At 35.7% G+C, this 22982-nt stretch overlaps 1 protein-coding gene and 1 long non-coding RNA gene across 2 annotated transcripts in view; both read left to right on the top strand.

The window, feature by feature from the left end:
- Positions 1–867: 867 nt before the first annotated feature.
- LOC308701498 (GTPase IMAP family member 8-like) overlaps positions 868–22982 on the top strand; it is a 36198-nt gene continuing 14083 nt past the window's right edge. Inside the window, exon 1 of the mRNA XM_081383820.1 lies at positions 868–909. Coding sequence (XP_081239946.1) covers positions 894–909 — 16 coding nt within the window. The 5' untranslated portion in view covers positions 868–893. The remainder of the gene's footprint in view (positions 910–22982) is intronic.
- Positions 2237–6233, top strand: LOC308701500. The gene is made up of 7 exons (XR_014031453.1): positions 2237–2796; positions 3178–3213; positions 3393–3457; positions 3729–3784; positions 4168–4208; positions 4636–4746; positions 5285–6233. It is a non-coding gene; the product is annotated as an uncharacterized lncRNA (long non-coding RNA).

Genomic DNA, 22982 nt, shown 5'->3' with positions numbered 1-22982 from the left:
ATGCCTCAGGATATTAGAGCGACAGCGGGTCCGTCATTCTTCAGATCGTCCTCTCAGGGAGAAATCTCCTGAATTTCCTTCTAGTTTCTTCAACAACCGCGTCACAGTTCAGTCTGCATCTGACTTTATCATCTCTACACCAGGATAGTTCACCTGTGACTCAACTGGGATATCCTAAAGAGAGAAAAACAGGTTTTAACAGCTCACATTTATCAAGATTTACATTTAAAACAGAAGATTTAGAGGAAAATGCAATGTGTTGGACGGCAATCGGTCTCTGTGATTCATCTTTTACAAACAGAGTCGTGTCGTCAGATTCTTGACTATAAGTAAATAACTAGGGGGATAAACCTGACCAACTCCTCTTGAAGAAGAGAAACTGAAACACCTGATTTAAGGAACAGGGATTATTGTAAAGAGATCTTATAAATATGCAGAATGGATCACCAAACCCAAGATTTGTGAGAGATAGAAAAATAAATTAGAATAAAAAGAGAATAAAACTGTCATCATTAACCAACTCGCTATAGTCTAATAAATCTAAAACAAGTCGGTATATTGTCTTTTTGGCATTAATCCTGATTGAGTCTCATCAATAACCGAACACACTTTAGTCTTTTGACCAAAGCACAGGCTAATATCATAATCATTATCAGAAGATTATTAAGAAGACAAACAGGCCGAGGGAGAAAAGAGGAAGCAATAACACTCAAGATCTTCAGGATAACTGGTGTAATAGTGTTGGAGGAGGCTGGAGCTAAACTCTGGGACAGTGACCCTGCAGGATCGGATTACTCACTGTTAGAGCGCCACCCTGTGGCTGAATAACGCCATGACACTAAACCTCTTACAGAAGTGTTTCTTTCGGTTTTGATTTCAGTGCTGGTGTTGAAATGGCGTCGAGATTAGGTAAGAGTCAAATTAAGGCACAAACATAGCCTATGAAGGAATGTTTCCTCAATGATTTGTGCAGTGTTTATGAAATATTAGCCAACAATAGACAATGGTTTACTTCGTTTAGTTATTTCACGCTCTTATATTTATGTTTATATGGCAGTGAACACCAGGAACAAGAATAACGGACGTAGGCTATATAAAAGGCTACATCTCACATACATTTTACCCATCTTTGTGTTATTTAGGCGTAGCTTATGTATAGTTTTGCCTTTTATAAATTCGAATTAACAACCAAAGATATTTACATTTAAGCGTATAGTGACGCAAACGTAGCGACACAATCTTAAAGCAAGTTCGGTTTGATAGATCAGATGTGCAATTGTAAAATTATGTAAATATACGAAAAATGAAGCAGTCAAGACTTTTTACTCCATAAATCTACACAAGCTCTGATTTAGGGACACGTATTCCTGAACACGTGATTATTGAAGTTCACTACTGGACAAAATGCGTTCAGATTCTTAAATATAGAGCTGGTAAGTCCCGCCTCTTCCGCTAACCCCGCTGGACCTCAAAGTTGAAAAACCGTCAATGCAAGTGAATGGGAGAAAATAATTATTTTCTGATCCCGTTTGAATTGTGCCATGAATTGAACATATGTTGTCTGTGAATTTTTTATATAACTTTTCGTGTAAAGAATGCTAGAATTTAGCGGGTAGAAGTTTGATACGGTTAGACTTTGTGTGAGAGCACTTTGTGGACTACAACTCTCGCTGCTTTCGACGCGTTTGAAATGTCAACATCACTAGCACATGGACACTAGCTCACGGATCCCGCTAAACATGGCTGTGTCTTTGATGCACTTCATCGCCTTCTTTCAGGGAGAGAACAAAATCGTTGAGGTTGGTGAAAACCACGGGTAAGTCAACTTTATGGGGTGACGTCACATAGGCGACATGTAGTATTTCTCGTTATGTCTTTTCCACAACTGCTAGCCGAAGAATCATACCATATACAGTCAACCCAGCAAACACAGAACGTTCCCCTAACGTTCCCGTTTGGTTCCCATTTGGTTATTTTTTTGGGAACCAAACAAGAACGTTCTGGGAACGTTCCCTGTAGGTTATTTTTAGGATCTATGTTTATAACATTAAGGGAACGTTCCCAGAACGTTCCCTGTAGGTTATTTTTAGGTCTAAATTTATAACCTAAAGAGAACGTTCTGGGAACGTTCCCTGCAGGTTGTTATTTAATAACCTAAAGAGAACCTTCCCAGAACGTTCCCTGCAGGTTATTTTTAGGTTTAATTTTTATAACCTAAAGAGAACCTTCCCGGAACGTTCCCTGCAGGTTATTTTTAGGTTTAATTTTTATAACCTAAAGAGAACCTTCCCAGAACGTTCCCTGTAGGTTATTTTTAGGTTTAATTTTTATAACCTAAAGAGAACCTTCCCAGAACGTTTCCTGCAGGTTATTTTTAGGTTTTATTTTTATAACCTAAAGAGAACCTTCCCGGAACGTTCCCTGTAGGTTTTAGGTTTTATTTTTATAACCTAAAGAGAACGTTCTGAGAACGTTCTCTGCAGGTTATTTTTTAATATCACTTACTATTAACAGGCAGATTCAACTGACAACGTCGTCAGTACGGTCCCCTAAGGTTATAAGATAACCAACAACGTTCAGATCTATTCGCAATAACTTTTTATTAATGATATTTTAAATTATGTTATATATTTTAATTCTATATGTTAAATGCTGTGTGACTTTGAAGTGTTTTAATGCGCATGCGCGTGATCAAACACTGGAGCACGTGCGCAGCGCGAGAGCAGATGGAAACGTCATCGACAACTGACAAACAACAAAACTCCCGTCTCTCGCTGTTGGTTTCACTGCTTTCAGGTAAGTTTAGACAACAAAATCTCACAAATAATACACACAAACGCCCCTGACACATTTCTTACGTGTAATTGACACGCTTCTGTTAAATATTTATTTAAAAAAAAATGGTTTTATGTCTTTGAAAAAGTCCGTTAGCATCTACGCTAGCTAACCGTTTTCAAAAGACAACGTTAGGCCTAAGTTACGTTAAGTTGAGGTCTTATTTATGAAAGTTTGGGTTTTTAAACACATATTTAGTGTAGATAACAGTTTTTGATAGTTTTGCTGGTAATTTGTCAATGGAAAGTAAGCTAATTTATTTAGGCTAAACTAAAAGAATGCACTGTATTGTTAACTTAATCAGTGACGTCACTAACCAATATTGCTAAAATGTGATTTCAGAATAGCGAGAGAAAAAATAAAACTCTACAACAAGGGGTGAGTTATTGTTTAATCATGATGATAATTCCATATGCATATATTTCACAATGTATTATCTTAAGATTTGTATATTTATCTTTTATGCATTTCACCTCTGTTCTAGCTTGGTTCCTTGTAATAAACCTATCACATGTAATATTTTTGGCTCTGTGACAAACAGCATGTTATGTTCCTAGATCATCATGCTGTGATGGCCTGCTGCACTCCCTGTCCAAGAAAATCTCTATGAACCATATGACTAGTAAGCAAAACCACCTCAAACATGCAGTGCACTGCTGTCCAAAGGTTTGGGTTCTGTAAGATTTATGCTTTTGAAATAAGTCTCACATTTTAAAATCATTAACCCCAAGTTTTTTCAGTGAGATTGTCCTTGAGAAGCCTGTAAGCTAAATAATCAGCTAAATAATAGGCGACTAATACAATATTATAATGGTCATAGTTATAATAATTCATTTAACTATTATGATAACATGATATCCTGATGATTACTATATTTTATTTTATTTCTTTAGGTCTGTTTTGAATTATGTTGGCCAATGAGACTGACAACATACTGTCCAACTCAAAGGTATTTATGTATTTTTTTTATTGATCAATACTGAAATTCTTTGTACTTTTAAATGCGGTTCAGGGGGTCGACAACTTTAGGCATTTATTTTTCACAGATTTATTTATTTAATGTTTATTTGACAGGGACAAATGCATAGAACATTGCTTTATAAAAAATACAAAGTAGATGCCATGCATACAGGTTTATAGCCATGACTAATTTGCAACCCCTAGATATCTTGGGCAGCTGTGGCTCATACTCTTAGCCTTTAAAAATGTTTGAATTGATATCCCCAATGCAATATCAGGGGGTAAATATATCAGTAGAGTTCTTAAAGTTATGGCTTTGCTCTTGTTACCAGATGAGATAAAATCCCTATTGTTTGGCCCTGTATTCTTCAGGACAAGACCTTGATGCCATCCACAGTCAGTAGATGAAGAAGGTGAGTTTAGCCGAATTCAGTTCTCTTTCACTTTTTTTTTACAGACACGTGCACGCAAAATGAAGTCAAAATGGCGAGTTTCCTCTTGTCTTGTGTTTTAAACAGAAAGAAAACGGATACGTGTCATTTATATTAGTTCTGCGCATTCGTCTTAAAGGGACAGCAGCCTAACGTACCCGCAGCTGTTTGTGTCGCCAATGGTGATCAAACATCAAAAGAGAAAATGACTTGTAGCTTTAGCAAAGATACATTAATTTTATAGTTATTTTATTTTTACACTGAAGACTTATTTTACATTTTGATAAATCAATTTCTGTACCTGATAAGTTAGATTTAACTGAAAAACATAATGCACTGCTTATTTCAACTGTGTTTTTCTTCTATTGTATTTATCTATGCTTGTTATCTATTGTAATTTTCTATGCAGGTTCACTCCTCTACAAAATCCCCCCAATAGGGGTTATGCGGAGCGCCCAGCGGTTGAACCGGAAAGAGGTCTAAGCATTTCCGCTTTTCACTTCCGTACACATCTGCAGCGGTAGGTGATCTCTGAGTTTACTGTTAATTTTTGCTTAATTCTTACTTCTGTTTTAATTAAAATGTCACGAAGGCTAAAATATCAGAAAAGGGAACATCCGAACAGCAGTTTTTGTTGTGTGCCGGTCTGCTCTATGTCGGGGAAAATGAGTAGTACAAATAGGTTCTGTACTCATAAAGTGACGTCAACATCAGCAGTAGCATTCGCCGTCAGGCAAGTGTTATTTAAATAAACTCCTGATGTACTTACAAACTTTCCAATGCCTCGTTTAATGAGTACAGAACCTATTTGTACTACTGTAGTAGTTTGGTACCATTCTGGGCATTATTAGTGGGGTAATTTACCAGATACAAACCTGGAGCCGTTAGCGCATGCACTAAACCATACGGCTGATATCTCTAAATAAACTCTAAATTTTTCAATATCGTGCAGCACTAATATTGAGCATATCTTAAAGTGAACCTGGAATGATAATTTGTGATACCAGATGAGATGTATGTATGATAGATTTTGAACTGTACTATTTTTTTTATTTCAGGTTCCAGCGGAAGGCATCAAGGCATCAGACGTTGGCCTGGACAGATGCACCTGTAAACTACACCGACCTTTGCTTTTGCATGGATGGCTGATTATTACCATGTTCTGTGAGGGTTTCATTATAGCAAAACTGAGCACCTGTGACAGTGGAATTTGTAGGTGTAAAGTCACAGAGATTAAAAAAAAAAATTGATGGCAGTTTCAAACTTTTTTTCACTTTCTTTCTCATAAACAACACAGCAGTTACAGGTTTTCAAATTCTTCATTGGAGGTGAGACTTATACATAAAAGGTAGAGCGAATTCGCAGGTCAGAGTTCACTAGACTTAAATATTATTTTCTCTGTTTTTTATTTGACTTCAGAGAGAGAGGCTTAATATGGGTATCCTTACCCCTATATAAAACATTCCTTTTTTGATTTGTAGTCTGAAATAATAAATAGTGCAATATAAATAAATGCAATGTAGTGTTTTGAAATATATAAATTTTTCTATACACATTGATGCTGAAATATCTGAATAAATACATGATACCAGCAGCGCTCGTGCTCTCATATCTCCTACAGCTTGTGACACACAATCCCACCTCACTCTTTTCATTTGCTCCAGATGAATATTAATGCCATTACAGGGCTTGAATTTTGGCATGGGATTGTGTGTCCATGTAACGCGTTGTCTTTTTATTTTCTTGTTAAATTTGCAGATGGTGTTGGGAGTTTAAATGTTTTGAGCGGTGTGAAGATTGGCACATTCATGTATATTGTATATAAATAAATACTTTTTCAACTTTTTAGCCAAAGTTATAGGCTACAGTTTGCAAAAGATAGTTTTAATTAAAATGTTTGTGCAGTTTTATTTATTGAAATATTAAATGTAAATTACTGTTCCTGAATACATTTTGCTAACGCTGTTTTTAATGACTTATTTTAGGTTGATAATTAAACAATGAATCAACAAAAACATGGATTGTGTGCTGATTTATTTATTGAATACAAACTGATTGATTTACTTATTAATGATAGTTTCTGTAAATTCAATTTATTGTAATAATATATTCATAGGATTCTTAAGTGTTTGAACAATAAACAATGTAGAATATGTTGTTTGTAGACCTACAATTTGTGTACAGGCATATCAGGATGTGTAGACGTTAGGAGAACGTTCCGGGAACGTTCTGGGAACCTTTTGGCAACGTTCTGGGAACGTTCCCCTAACCTTCCGGGAACGTTACGAGAACCTTGCGGGAACCTTTCGGGAACGTTCTGGGAACCTTTCGGCAACGTTCCGGGAACGTTCCCCTAACCTATAGGGAACGTTCTATTAACGTAAAGAAAACTTTCCTGGCTAACCAATAGGGAACGTTCTTGGGAACGTTCTGGGAACGTTCTGGGAACCAAAAACTAACGTTCCCAGAACGTTAAATTGTTAGCTGGGAAACTCGTAACATGAAAAGTTATATAAAAAATTCACAGACAACATATGTTCAATTCATGGCACAATTCAAACGGGATCAGAAAATAATTATTTTCTCCCATTCACTTGCATTGACGGTTTTTCAACTTTGAGGTCCAGCGGGGTTTTGCGGAAGGGGCGGGACTTACCAGCTCTATACAGATACATTACATTTCGGAGGCTCGATATAAAGACCAATGAGAACATTGTGCAATGCGATTGCAGTGCTTTATTAACTCTATTACATTTAATATTTATACTCTTAGTGTCACTTTCATGAAAATAAAAAGTCATTAAAAAAAAAAGAAAGCATTAAATTAGCATTAGCTCCCCGTCAAGATCGATCATAATGAGCGCTATTAAATGTGAAGGAAAAGACCGGACTTCAGACACTTCTCAGAATAGTTCAGATTCAGAAGATTAAAACAGACGTATTGTTCTCTCCTAGCTATTGGTGGCTTAAGCCCCTGATTATTGTTAAAAGCCCCTGATCTTTTTTTGTGATGCAAAGCTGAATTTTCATCAGCAAGTACTGCAGTCTTTGGTGTCTTATGATTCTTCAGAAATCATTCTAATATGCTGATTTATTATCAATGTTGGAAACAGTTGTGCTGCTTAATATTTTTTTTATAACCTGAGATACATTTTTCAGGATTATTTGATGAATAAAAAGTTAAAAAGAACTGTATTTATTTAGAATAGAAATCTTTTGTAACAATATACACTACCGTTCAAAAGTTTGGGAACAATAACTTTTTTTTTTTTAAGAAATTAGTACTTTAATTCAACAAGAATGCGTTAAATTGATAAAAGGTGATGGTAATGATTTATATTGTTTGAAATGTTTTTATTTTGAATAAATGCTGTTTTTATGAATAAATGTTGTTAACGTGCATATACGTAAATACTCATCAATGAACCCTGAAAAAAAGTATTCCAAAAAAATATATTAAACAGCACAACTGTTTCCATTATTGATAATAACTGAGCATCAAATTATCATATTAGAATGATTTCTGAAGGATCATAAGACACCAAAGACTGGAGAACTTGCTGATGAAAATTCAGCTTTGCATCACAAAAATAAATTACATTTTAAAATGAGAACCATTATTTTAAATTGTAATATATTTCATAATATTACAGTTTTTTTTTTAACTGCAGGCTTGATGAGCATAAGAGACTTCTTTCAAAAACATTAAAAATAGTAATGTTTCCAAACTTTTGACTGGTACTGTGTATATATATATATAGATTTTTCTTTCAGCAGCAGGTAGAAGTCCAACCTTTAAACGTCCTGACAGTAAGTGAATTAAATCACTGTCAGTGTTAAGATGTAAAAACATTCAAACATTTATGTGTTCCTTTAATAAAACATTATGGATAAAGGCCTGTTCACACCAAGGACGATAACTATAAAGATAACCATAAAGATATAGTTCTAAAAATTGTTCTCAATATTAAAGAAAAGCAGAGATCACACCACAACTATACCGATAATGACAGAGAAACGATAATTAAATGAATGTGCAGCAATTTGTACAAATACACTGTAAAAAAATCTTTTGTTGACTTAACTCATTATTTTTTGTTATCTTTTTGCATGGATTTTTTTGAGTTTTACTAACTTATTTATAAAAGTGTACCTGACAAATTTGGATAAGTTTACCTGACAAGTTATAAAGTACAATGAACTGATTTAATTTAGTTAAGTAAACTTCGAATTTAAGTTCAGTCAACTAAAGCTAAGTTTTCTAAACTACATCCAATAAGTTCAGCAAACTAAAGATTAGTTTTCTAAACTACACACAATAAGTTCAGTCAACTAAAGTTAAGTTTTCTAAACTACACCCAATAAGTTCAGTCAACTAAAGATTAGTTTTCTAAACTACACCCAATAAGTTCAGCCAACTAAAGTGGTGTTTTAAAAACTGCAGCAGTACCAAATAATGAATTACTACTAGAACATTAATTTGTAAAATACATTTGATTTAAAAAAATATGTAAAATTGACGATCACTGATACAATTTACAATAAGTTAATTAGTTAAGTCACCTTTATTTATATAGCACTTTTTACAATACAGATTGTATCAAAGCAGCACAGTGATAACATGAAAATAATACAACAAAGTTTGTTTCTAGGAGAAAATTGCGTCATCTTTCACCTTAAGTAAGGCAAATCAATAATATTGTTGAATATTAAATGTCCCTAACTAAGCAAGCCAAAAGCCAAGGCAACAGTGGCAAGGAACCAAAACTCCATCAGGTGACAGAATGGAGAAAAAAACCTCGGGAGAACCCAGGCTTAGTCACTCAGTTCTCCTCGGGGCAAAGAACGAACAGTGTATGATTATGATTCAGGCAGCATTACAGGTCAGAAGTCAGATTGGATCAGAACTTAGAATATTATCCAGTTTCATCTGACTGGAAGTCGGAATCACGCCGGTATGGAGACGAGTTTGTTGAGGATCAGTGCTGATGGTGTTGTGGTTTAATTCTTTTCAGGGGAATGACTTCAAAGATATTTGACATCAGAAAAAATTAGACTTTATTAACAAACAAAGCCGAGTGTCCCTCTGCAGAAAGACCCCTCAAGAAAAATTGCCCAGCAAACGTATATACCCTCTCCTTGTCCCAAACATGGTAATACATTCTATAGGTATTTTGAGAAATAGTTTTGTACCATGTGACATTACTGAAATAGAATTTTCTGCTGTGACAACACCTTGTGCTCTCAGGTTCCAAAGTCAGCCAAAGTCACCCACAGACAAGGAAATAATAGTGTACAAATAAACAGTTAAATTACTTATTTTCTAAATAATAAAATCTTCAACATTCCCTCCTCTGGGGCTTATTTAAGCCCCACATTCGCTATCCTTTTCCAGAGTGTAGTTTCAAAATCCAGTCCCCTCCGTTATACTACCTTAGTAACTAAATTAAGTCACTCATTCTTATTTTCAATGACTAAAATTATGCCACCACACTCCGGTGGAGCAATCGAGCCAAACATCTTTCTCCATACATTTTCTTTCTTTCAGTTGTTTTTTCTTTTTCAATGGAGAAAGTAAAAGACTCGAATCCTCCCTAATCAAAAATCAAACATTGGTTCAGCATTGTCTAATTGTCACAGTTATGTAGAATATGTTAAACACAAAAATCCCTTATACAGTTAAGAGTTCTCTTGCGGTGTAGATATCCTCTTCGACCCAGGCACCCAGGATCTGGCTTATTCATTTTCTTCTTCATCCTTATCCGAGGTACTTCAGTCAATGTCCAATGATTGTAAATCTCAATTTGGTTTATAAGCTCAATCTTAATAATAAATTATTTAGTTGCCCTCTCAAATTAGTTTTCATTATCTTCTTAATATGGGAAGTACACAACAGAATAATAACCCCCTTTCAATATTGCAACTCCAAAAAACATTTCTAATCTTTTAAATCAAGCTTTCCTTAACTTTTTTTTTTATTCAATTGTAAAGTCATTCTACTTTTTTCATGTAATTGTTTTCATTATTATAAAGGCAAATCATTATAATAAATCTCTGCTGATTATAGAAGAATAAATGATTTAGTTTGCATGTTTATTTCGCATAATCCATATGAATTTTGATTTAAAATAGGGCTGGGTAAAAATAACTTTTTCTCTTTTTTATTCGCTTCTTATTTTTATGAAGGAATATCAATTCACTTATTTTTAAAGAATCAATTTTTTAGTCAGTCATGTTTTAGTTGATGTACAACCATAACACTGCGGTGCAGCTACATTAAATCACAATTTTCTTCATTATAACGTTTTACATTTCAAATTCTGTCTACTTTATTACCAAATTTAAACAATAAATACCTCACGTGTTGCAGCTTTTTCTCATTATAGCTCCTCAGTTCAAGCATACCTTAACTGAATACCTTTTCTTCCTTTCTACTAATTTCTAAATGAACTATCATGAATTAACTTAATTATGTCACATGTAATCACTCAAACTAAGAAAGCTTCAAGAGCAATGTTACATTTACTTCATAAAAGTCATTCAATGAACTCATTAGACAATTAGAAAAATAACTCTCGAAAATCACTTTTTATACTATCTTACATATTCATTGTACGGTCATTTCTTTTCCTGTATATCTAAGTTTTTTCCTCAACCATTTCAAACATAAAGCATTATAACTTAATTATTGTTAAAACTTCCTTTTCTGTAATTTAAGTTTCTGCATACAATTAATGTTAATTTCAATTTTTCTAGAATGACTGCTAAACCATTATCTAAACTTATTTCTGATAGAATTTCAAATCTAAGGAATAATTCTTTGGTCTTAAATTTAATTACTTCTCTTGACCCTCCTCTGTTGATCTCATTGCCTTTACCCATCTCTATCTTGTTCATATAATCCATTACCAAGAGTTTAATTAGTCCTTCTGGTACTGATATATGGCCTATTTTTGTCACTGTTCCTTTCCTACCTTTATTTTTGTCGCAAATTTCTCTGGTATACAGTCAACAATTGCAAAAAATGCCTTTTATTTAATTTTCCTTATTCTTGATTTAATTTAGCCTTTTAATTATTGTCCTTCCTTATTCTTTTAATCCCTCCCCCCTTGCGCAAGGGAATACCTTGCGCATGGTTTGAGAATATTCAAAAAGTATGTTTTTGTGCAATAACCTGTCATTCTTACCCCCCTCTGGTACCACCTAAATTGTTCATAGGGCCTGTTTGTTATTGAATTCGAACAACTTACATCTGAGGTGGTCGTTCCATTAGCACCATTTAAAATACATTTAATTAGTCAAATAGCATATTGAATCAAATCATAATTCAAATCATAAATGAAATCAAATATTTGGTAATAGTCAGTGTTAATCTTTTCTTTAATTTTCAACTGTAGCCTTAAATTAATTATGTATACCCGTTTTTATTGACAAATTACATTAGAGTACCCATTATGATCTATTTTAAAATGTCATTTAGGTCTATTTGTATTTTCCTTCATGACTTGTCTTAATTCGCACTGTGCTATGACAGTTACTTGAATTAGTCGCTTATCATTCATTATTTTCATTTGTTTTCTGATTTGTCATTATCGTTTTTACGTTGTTTTTGATATATTCTTTAATTCAATATATTTCTTTCTGGGGTTATTATTAAGTTGCTACTAGTATATTCAATGGCTTTAACATTACATTTAAAGACAGTTTGATTGTTGTTGACTATTGTTTGAACTTGTACTCATCTCTGTTGATTCTCTCTTCTTTGCACAACTCCTTGCGAGCTTTCCCACATTTTGCAACTTTTCATTTAAAGTTCTTCTTATCATTTGCTTCTTTTTCCATTCATGTTGATCATTTTGTTAGCCGTCTTAACAGTCATTACATGTTTCACCAGGGTGACTCTTTACGAGCCGTTGCATGGACTTCCCTCGGAGGTGAGGGGGCTGTTACTAGCACAAGCCCTCTTGATCCCTCACTTCCTGTTGTGGCGAGTAGAGGCTTGTTGGTCATTGTGAGTTGTTGCAATTCGCTTTTTCCTTTTCTCTCATTGGCAAGGGAAGGCCATCGTCAGCATTCCTTGAACCCTCACTTGCTGTTGTGGGGGGTTCCTGGAGTCGTTTGGTGTATTTTAAGTTGAGAGCCATGGTCTCAAATGTCACTTTGCTGATCAATGTTCAAGCCTCTTCTGAGATGACAGCCCTGTCACTGGTTCTTTTTGTTTGAATCGTCCCAGAAACCTTCCTGGAATTGAACTGTTCTCATCTGTGAATGAAACCTTTATTATTTCTGTTAGTTTTGTTAGCGACAACAACATATTAGATCATCTGCTCATCTGCTCCATTGTCATTCTTGGTGTCACCTGTAAAATGATCATGTGGGCTGAGTGGTGTTCTGTCCCCTTTTGGGGGTTTTCTGCTCATTAGCAGTTGGGCTTTACCCCTATCTTACTTTTTACAATTAGTCAATTCAGCTTAGTTATCTCATTGTTTTGAGTCCCACTATCAGCATACTAGTTATCAGACTTGGACAACACTCAGCCCACTTTGCAACAAGACAAAAGTTACAAGACAATATTTCAGACTTTTGACAAAACGTCAGCTCCTTCATGATATGCTGAAAAGAAAATCAGATGTGTTATGCTCCATCATGATATTCTGAAAGGAAAGTCAGATGTGTTAGGCGCTGCGCAAAATGTAGTACTGTTTTGTTTTCTTTTACAATTTTTTCCCCATTTTCTTTTTATATTGTCACTACAGTTTCGACCAGGATTTTAAACAAATCCATCCATGATCATTATTGGGCAGAATATGCCCTGTGGGCCCACATATGAAATTTAGATACAGCTGTAGGCAAAATAATTGATTTGCCTTAGTGTACACCATCTCTCACTCATTCATACTCAGTCACTCATCGGCCGTCACACATTCTTCTTCCACAGGTTGTGTTCTAAATGCGGAACTTATAATTTTAGCTGTGGAATTCCAAAGGTCTGACAGACAACGTCACAACAGCTATTCAAACACTATTCAGAAGTGTCAGTTATCTTAATGCTTAGTTTACCACTGTTGTTATAATCCCTTTTTTCTTGTTTTTTTTTTTCCCAAATTCTAATAGATTAAATATTTCAGAATAATAGGCCTTAGTATGGTGCAGTTGAGAGTAAGACAGCCAATTGTAATTTCTCAAATGCATTTTGTCATTTGTTTGGTCTACTTTTTCATATTCTTTTTGTTTTTTGCTCATGAGCTTCTTTAAGAATAAAATTGGAGATCTCTGCCTAATCTTGGATCCATGGCCAATAACATTTCCATCTCATTTTCCCAGTTTTGACAGCATTTTTAATTTCATTTTTTTTTTGTACTTGGAGTTATTTTCCTTCTTCAATCTATCTCTATAAAAAATATTAAAACAAGATGGAGTGACCAGTGTTTTTGTTTTGCAAACAAAAATAATCATTCTTTGACATATTGTGTCTATCTTTTTCTTTGCCAGAGAATAATTCTATCATGCTTTTAGCCCTATAGTCTAATATAATAGCCCTCACTATACCAAATCCAGCCTCAGTTTTAACTATTTTGTGAGTTGAGCACCCACTTCTCTGTATTTTCTTTTTCTTAAAGAGCTGGAATTGTACCTATTGAAAGAGCAGAGAGGGTTAGTTTAGCAGAGAATATAAAGAATTGCCATGAGACCAGTGAATAATCAGAATGAATTAAGTTAATATAATAATGAACTAAATTTGAAGCAGTCTCTGGAGTGTTCATTAGTTTTGTCACACCTGTGGTGCCGTAAGGGTCAGTTCTTCTGTTTTTAGATCAGTGTTCGTTGACATGTTTTTCAGCCTTGCTGTGACTCAATGGCCATTGCAGAGTGGAATATAGGCTCTGCTGCTTCTCTGTCTCTTCTCAGTTTGGGATTTTGATCAATCCTGTAACAGTTTTGCATCTCAGGATTAGTCTTTGTCTTTAGGAAAAGTCTCAAGTGAAAGATTCACCTTTTCCAGTCTTTGCATTAACTCAGTCTTTTTGGGTCTTTTTGAACTTCAGGAGGGGAGCTGAGAACCCCTCACCCACTCTCTTCTTCTCTGCGTCAGTGTCTCTGCATTCATGTCTTTGCCCTTTGCCCTCTTGTTGCTTCCACAGGGCTCTGTTTCCATCTGCAATTTGAACACTCAGAGATCTGTATGAGTCAAATTGAACTTTTACATATAAGCTATTAGCTCTTTATCTACATGCCACTTTTTTACCCTGCATCTTTTCACTATTTCTTTTATATAAAAATCTCACTGGTTGACCATAGCAGTTCCCTCATTCTATTAGTAAGCAGTTCTTCATTGCAGGAAAAAGCAAGCTAGTTCTGTTTTTCTATATCAGCAATAATATAACTCTGTTGATCTGAGAATAATACAGTTGAATAATTTTCCCTATCATAAAATCAGACTTCAATCTTTCTTCTATATTTGCATGCTGTGTTCACAATAATCTAGTATGTTTCTCAACAATCATCAAGGAATTCCTCTTATTTTTTACTCTCATCAACTTCTGTAAAGTATTTTTGACTTTTGAAACTTGGTCACTCAATCTCGCTAACCTTCAGCACACTGCACCAGTTATTTTTCTCTTAACACAAACTTATTAATCTGCAATGGAATACTTTTTCCACACTGTCTTCAGGGATAATGAGATACAAATTTTAGACGTCTTCAGATATAATATATAATATATTAAGCACGTGCAATCTTATTTATATTCATCTATTAATATTTATCATTACATTTATTGATTAAATATATATCTTATTATTTTAACTTATTTTATACTACAATATTCTGCTAAGCTAATATCTTGAAACAATTGTTTTCCCTTACTTTTCTTTCTTTTTTAATACACACCATTTCAGTCCCTTCATTCACAGGTCATTCACACATTCTCTGTCCCTTCAAGCAACCAGGGTCAGAGGTCACTTATTTTCAACCACAGGCACAGTCACAGGATCCTACAGGCACACCAACATGATCTAACACTTTTATTTTTTTCCCTTCTCTGTCAGATCTGAACAATACATTAAAATATTCACTAATCAACACAATGACACTTTTAACTATCCTATTCCTAGGATTTAGATAGCCTGAGCAGACCCTTGCACATGCATTCAAGGCGGTAACCGCTACCTAAACCTATAGACTTTTAAAACCTCTATTTTTCCAGCTTCACCCATAGCAGTCCTTCGTTAAAACTTTGTTTAACAAAGCGGTATCCGTGAGCTAACCATCTGTGCACATGCTATACTTCTCAAAGTAAGCACAGATAAACCACTGATATCCTTATCAGTACACTTGCCATCCTCTAGGCCCTCTTGACAAGTAACACAAAACTTAACTGATATCCTTATCAGTGAATTAAAACCCTCTGTGTGCATGCTTTTTGCTCATCATCCTTCAAGGCCCACTTGATGAACAAACACAGAACCTTACGTACGTACGTCAAAACTCTTTGCGCTAACTCAGCATCACCAGTAGTTATAGAATCCACACAGGATTAAACAAGCACTAGCAAACACTATGGGAGCCCCCCCCGCGCTTTTACCAACTACTTAACATCTACAAATACAATGCATGCAATTTTTCTGATATCAAACACTCCTTTTCACTTTTTAAGTTCTTTAAATTTGGAGAAGCTTTTCTTACCACATCCGGGCCACTGGTGACTTACACACACACCTTATTCAAAAGCAAAAACTGCTCACCTCAAAGTACAGCGGCCACTGTTGTCTGTGTGAGTCACCAGCGATCCCTTCGTGGCTCCTTCAGCTCCTAAGCCAAGCCCCACGTTGGGCGCCATTTGTTGTGGTTTAATTCTTTTCAGGGGAATGACTTCAAAGATATTTGACATCAGAAAAAAATAGACTTTATTAACAAACAAAGCCGAGTGTCCCTCTGCAGAAAGACCCCTCAAGAAAAATTGCCCAGCAAACGTATATACCCTCTCCTTGTCCCAAACATGGTAATACATTCTATAGGTATTTTGAGAAATAGTTTTGTACCATGTGACATTACTGAAATAGAATTTTCTGCTGTGACAACACCTTGTGCTCTCAGGTTCCAAAGTCAGCCAAAGTCACCCACAGACAAGGAAATAATAGTGTACAAATAAACAGTTAAATTACTTATTTTCTAAATAATAAAATCTTCAACAATGGCTGTAGTGTCGATGAGGCCTTCACAGGGCTGATGAGGCTGGCACTTCAGGGATGCGTTGTGGACGTGTCCAGGCGCAGGTCCACCACCTGATCTGGATACGGCCCGGATCCGGCTGACTTCAGTAAACCTTGGAATAAACAAAAAGACTAACATTAGCGTAGATGCCATTCTTCTTATGATGCAACAAGTACATCAGGTGTTATATACAATTCAATTTTTTTTTGCAATGAACTGCAATGAAATTGCAGAAAACAACCTTGTGAAAAGGTGTTTTACACCTGTCTCAATGCATGTCTTGTGGATTAATCTGTTACATTAAACAAGATCAACCCACAGCATTCAATATAGAAACATCCTTTGTTCCAAAAGATACCGTTTAAACATTGTTTAACACATTAAAGACCTATGAATTGGCTTAAATGCCATTTTAATATCAACTAAGTTACCAATTATTTATGCTCTCAAGCTTCAACAAATTCATCAATTAAACTAAACACTCTAAAATGCCACTCCCACAACATACCAACACATGAAACATCCTGTTCACAACATTCCTTTCAAAAAGAAACTATGAAAAGCATTAAAGGTGTTGTTCCAACCCTTTAAGACTTTCGTTCATCTTCGGAACACAAATTAAGATATTTTTTGATGAAATCTGAGAGCTGGCTCACTCCTTCATAGACTGCTGGGTAATCGATATCTGCCATCCCAGAAAAAAATGTAAAAACATTGTTACAACAGTCCAAGTGACTACAGTGGCTCAACCTTAAGTTTATCAAGCAACGAGAATACTTCGTAAAAAAAAGAAAAGAAAAAAATACTTTTTTCAACTATTCTTTTTCTTCTGTGTGGGCCTCAAAATGAGTTCACGAGAGCGCCACAACCATTTCCAATATCAATAAAAACAGTAACATTTAAAAGTACAGATATAATAAGTTACTTATTTTACACACATCAATTCAAATTGATAGTTAATTTTAATGATTGCCAAAGATTGCAGTGAAAACTCACCTGTATCTGGTGCTCTGCAACTTATGTAGTGCCTGAGGTAATAAATCCGGTTGGTGAACAAGCTTTTAGTCAACTTGACAGAACCTGTGAGTCAACACGAGGAAATACAATGAGCGAATCTTCTATGTGCAAAACACTCTGATTTGAAATACACTCAATAATCTTAAATTTGTGACAATATCATGACTAATTCACCCTATTATCAAGATTTCTTAAAACATGAACATAAGCGTGATGACATGGCGCAAGATCCAAACTACGAATAGAAATAATGAAAACATTCAAACCACAGACGTATTAATTGTACATCACCCATATCGATTCAATATGACATTTACTTTTGTAATTCAAAGATTGTGGTCAAAACTTACGTATATCTGGCGCTCTGCAACTGAGTTGAATTGAAGTGACTGAGGTAAAAAAGAAAGAAAAAAAAGACTCATATTAGCTTGTGCAAAAATGGCATTATATGACCCCTTTAAATTTGTGACAACATTGTGAATAATTCACCCTATTATCAAGATTTCTTAAAACATGAACAAAAGCGCATTGAAATGGCGCGAGGCAAAATCCAAACACTGAATAGTAATAATGAAAACCGTGACATTTCAAACCACAGACGTATTACTTGCTATTTATATCACCCATAACGATTCAATTTGACAGTAACTTTTTTTTTAATTCAAAGATTGTGGTGAAGACTTACCTATATCTGGTAGAGCTCTGCAACTGAGATGAAACTGAGGTAAAAGAAAAAATCCTGTTTGGTCCGGTTGGTGAACAAGCAGCTTTTAATCAACTTGACTGAAGCTTGAACACAAGGAAGTAAAAAAATCAGTGAATCGTCTATGTGCTCAAATCCATCCATGATGGATTGAATCTGACCATGAATAAAAACTGCTAGACAATTTTTTAGTGTAATTTAATTAATCTGTGCTCATAATTGTAAATAACAGGTTAGAGTGATATAATAATAAAAATGTAACAATACAAAGCAATTTTGTTAGTTGGACAGCAACAAGAATAGAAATAAAGCAAGTCAAAGTGCTTTCTTGCCGTTTCATTAACTAAATAAAATACAAGATAACTTGGGAAACTAAATGGTATTCAAACAAAAACTATTTTTGTGTGTGTTACCTGATGAATGACTCTGTTCTTTGAAGAGCAGCAGTATTTGAGAAGAATGGCAGCATTTACCAACTGGCCTGAAAACAATCATATAACTTGCACAGTACATTACATCATAATAAAACTAAGTACATGGTAGATTTCTACAATTACTATAACATTAAAACAAACAAATGGAGTGATACACTTCACTTTAACAAATATGATATATTTTTAAGTACATAGCTAAAACCTTTTCGGCCTTGTCTGCCTCACATCAATCAAAAGTCAGCTTCCTTCAGTGCTGTTTCTGAAGCCTCTGAGGACAGTTGAGAAGAAAGTGTCTACTAATTTGTCAAAGGAGAATACGTTAACAACTCAAGCACACTAGCTAATTAATTAACAGTTAATTAATTAATAAAAGTGAATATTTAACTAATGACTAACTTAGAAATGTGTGTAGTTACAGTTGCAGATGCTAAGTTAAGTAACATCAGTTAGCAGTTAACGTACCTAACTAAGTTAGACTAACTAAGATAGCTAGACTTATTTTACAACATAAACACACTCAATTTAAATCAACACCAAATCTTATGTTTTGGTAAATACTCTATTTAAAAAGGTTTCATGAATTTGCACTTACCCTCGTCTGAAAACACTGGACGATGTCAGCGTACGCAGTAACGAAGGCAGTGGGCTATAAAATACGGTTCAGATAAAATATGGCATTGAAAAACTTTGCCGTTGTTTTATGGTAAACATGTTATTTACAATGATTTTATGAATTCAAACTTACCTTCGTCTGATGTAAATCTCACAGAAAATACCGGACGTTATCAGCGCGCAAGATTTGAATGGAGCAGGAGCGGGAATTAACGGCTCGAAAACAATGTCGGTCTAGAAAATACAGTAAAAAATAAAAACGTTAGAACATTGAACAAATGTTGACGTTATGTTCTGGCAAACATGTTATTTAAAATAGTTTTATGAATTCACACTTACCATACGTTTTCTCAGAAAATACCGGAAGCTCTCTGCGGCTGCGCGCGCAAGAACTGCAGTGAGTCAGCGGGGGAGGGGGAGGAGAGGCTCGAGAGTCGGTTCAAAAAAAGATTCCATTTACAGCCTGCGTCAGTCTTGTGTTTATATACTGTCTATGGTCTTGTGTGATTCAGTTCCAAATGCGAAGCCTGAAATGTCCGTAGGCTACGTGATGGACGGGCCGGCTCCGTTTTAACCCCGAAATTACTGTTTTTATGCAGTGTCAGTGCCTCTGGCCTGCTGCCTGCATCAGCAAATTCACGATTAACAAAAAAACTACTGCCTTGTGCATCGACCAATCAGCGTGTTGTCAAGGCAGAATTTCAGGCACAATCAGACACATAGGGAATCATTTAAATTACTTGACATTTTGAGTGCATAACACTTAAATTCTTAATCTGAAAGATTTTTGCTGCCAGATGAGTACATTAAAATCAAATTTTTAATTTTTGATGCAAAAACTTGTAAGTAATGTTAAGTTATGACAACTTGATTTCTTTATTAATGACAACATTGGGGTTTACAGTGTAATGTTTTTTAATGTACACACTAATAAAATTGAAGTTTAGTTTTTTATGCAGTCTACCAGACAGCAAGATATATAGATAAATTAAGTTTAGTTTACTAAGTTTAGTTTACAAATTTACTTCTAATAAAGCATTAGAGTATAATTGAAGTAAAACCAGCAGAAAATTTAGTGCAGTTGTTTCAACTTACATTTATAAGTTAAAATAACAATTATACTTGTTAATTCAACAGAAAATCTAGTGCAGTTGTTTAAACATACATTTTTGAGTTAAAATAACAATTTAAGTCGTTCATTCAACTTTCAGTCTAGTTGAGGACAAGAAAACTTACAATTTTTTGTTGTCTGGACAATCTAGTTATCTCTACTCACAAAAATAAGTTGAAATAACTAAATTGCAAAAATATTTTTTACAGTGTAGAGACTGATTTGTGAATACAAATGTTTTCTTTTGTATTAGTGTATCATAATTTGTGGATGCAACAAAGAAGATGTGCATGTGTGGATCAGGTGACACGCGTTCATTCATTGACGCCTTTTCTGACTTGATCTAATTTGATTCATTTGGATTTTGAGTTTTCAAGCATTTCACAACCCACACACAAACAACTAAAATGAATAGGCCTGGTGCTGATTATTAATGTGTGCACAACTACACATCTATTTGACAAATTCACAAATGCTCAATTTGAACTACCGTATATACCCGACTATAAGACGACCCTGAATATAAGGCGACCCCCCCCCCCCCAGTGATAATTGCAGTGATAATTCATTCTCTCTCTTCCAGCACGCGCGCGCACCTTTCTCTCTCTCTCCCTCTCGCTCTGCGTCTCTCTCTCTCTCTCTCTGCGTCTCATGCGCGCACCTCTCTCTCTCTCTCTCTCTCTCTCTCTCGCTCTGCATCTCGCGCGCGCACCTCTTGCTCTCCCTCTGCGTCTCGCGCGCGCACCTCTCTCTCTCGCGCGCTCGCTTGCTCTGCGTCTCGCGCGGATTAACTTTTGTGCAGTATCTTTTATGCAGATTAACATATTGGAAGGGAAAGCTGGTTTTGTCTTAATGGGTCGCGTTTCAGTCACTATTTCATATTAATTCCGTTGTTCTTTCTCCCTTTCACCCCGTGATTTTGTTTATATCGCGAATATAAGACGACCCCACATTTTTCAGCCTATTTTTAGGACAAAAACCTCGTCTTATATTCGGTATACGGTAATACTTTACAAGTTGTCTGAGCAAAATCCAGAATTACATTTAGTAATAGCATTTTGTACAAATAGAGACATAGTTGTAAATACAAAACCTCAATTTTGTATTGATGTAGGTCAGAATTTGCGTATGCAACAAGTTAAGGCCAATTTATAAATCTGCGTCGGGTGCGCGCAGTCGGTACGGCGTAGCATACGCATAGACGTGTATCATACGTCATACCCTTCGCCGTACTCTAACGCGCACCTCCTCATAAATGTAACTATAGAGCTGGTAAGTCCCGCCCCTTCCGCTAACCCCGCTGGACCTCTAGGTTGAAAAATCGTCAATGCAAGTGAATGGGAGAAAATAATTATTTTCTGGTCCCGTTTGAATTTTGCCATGAATGTGAACATTTTTATATATAACTTTTCGTGTAAAGAATGCTAGAATTTAGCGGGTAGAAGTTTGATACGGTTAGACTTTGTGTGAGAGCACTTTGTGGACTACAACTCTCGCTGCTTTCGACGCGTTTGAAACATCAACACCACTAGCACATGGACACTAGCTCACGGATCCCGCTAAACATGGCTGTGTCTTTGATGCACTTCATCGCCTTCTTTCAGGGAGAGAACAAAATCGTTGAGGTTGGTGAAAACCACGGGTAAGTCCACTTTATGGGGTGACGTCACATAGGCGACATGTAATCTTTCTCGTTATGTCTTTTCCACAACTGCTAGCCGAAGAATCATACCATATACTGTCAAACTCGTAACATGAAAAGTTATATAAAAAATTCACAGACAACATATGTTCAATTCATGGCACAATTCAAACGGGATCAGAAAATAATTATTTTCTCCCATTCACTTGCATTGACGGTTTTTCAACTTTGAGGTCCAGCGGGGTTTTACGGAAGGGGCGGGACTTACCAGCTCTATTCGTCGCAACGACGCGGACCGCAAGATCTGTGATTGGTCGGCTTGGTAGCATCGCATTTCCTCCTACGCATTTCCGACGTGTTCTTCTGCACCGCCCGTCATTTTTAAATTCGGTTCAACCATCAACAGGTCGCACGTACCATCTCCTCTGACGCCTTCTCTCATTTCTGCCTTTTAGTTTTAATAATTTCACTAAAATGAACTGTTTTTCCACCTCGATAAGCTTCGACATGATCCGCTCTCTTTCAGTTGCTTAGTAGCCTAAACTCAAAACAGCCACGAGGAATGTAAACACTGTGGAACATTAAAACCCTCCCCACCAACTAGCGTTTTGGCAGTGTAACTGCAGAGCAACACAGACACAATGCAGAAGTATAAATGCTCAAAACAGCGTCGCCTACGTGCGTAGCCTACGACGTACTCTACGGCATACACTCGACGCAGAACTATAAATTGGCCTTTAGATTTGTGGATCAGGTGACACGCATGCATTCATTGACTCGTTTCTGAGTTGATCTTATTTGATTCATCTGGATTTTGACACTTTCAGGCTACGTTTACACGTGGATGGCTATTTTCATAAAAGGACATTTCACCCCTCTTCGTTTTCAAAAATAACATTGTGCACACAAACCTGTGTATATGCTGTCAAGAGCATGCCAAACCTGTAGGTGGCAGTGTAACGAGAAGCTCAAGCCCACCTTAGCCAATCAGAATCCCGAAAATAGTCACATTCTGTGACGTCG

Source organism: Scardinius erythrophthalmus, assembly GCF_964197995.2.
Source record: "Scardinius erythrophthalmus genome assembly, chromosome: 14".
Classification (NCBI taxonomy): domain Eukaryota; kingdom Metazoa; phylum Chordata; class Actinopteri; order Cypriniformes; family Leuciscidae; genus Scardinius; species Scardinius erythrophthalmus.
This window is presented reverse-complemented; position numbering and strand designations above follow the sequence as displayed.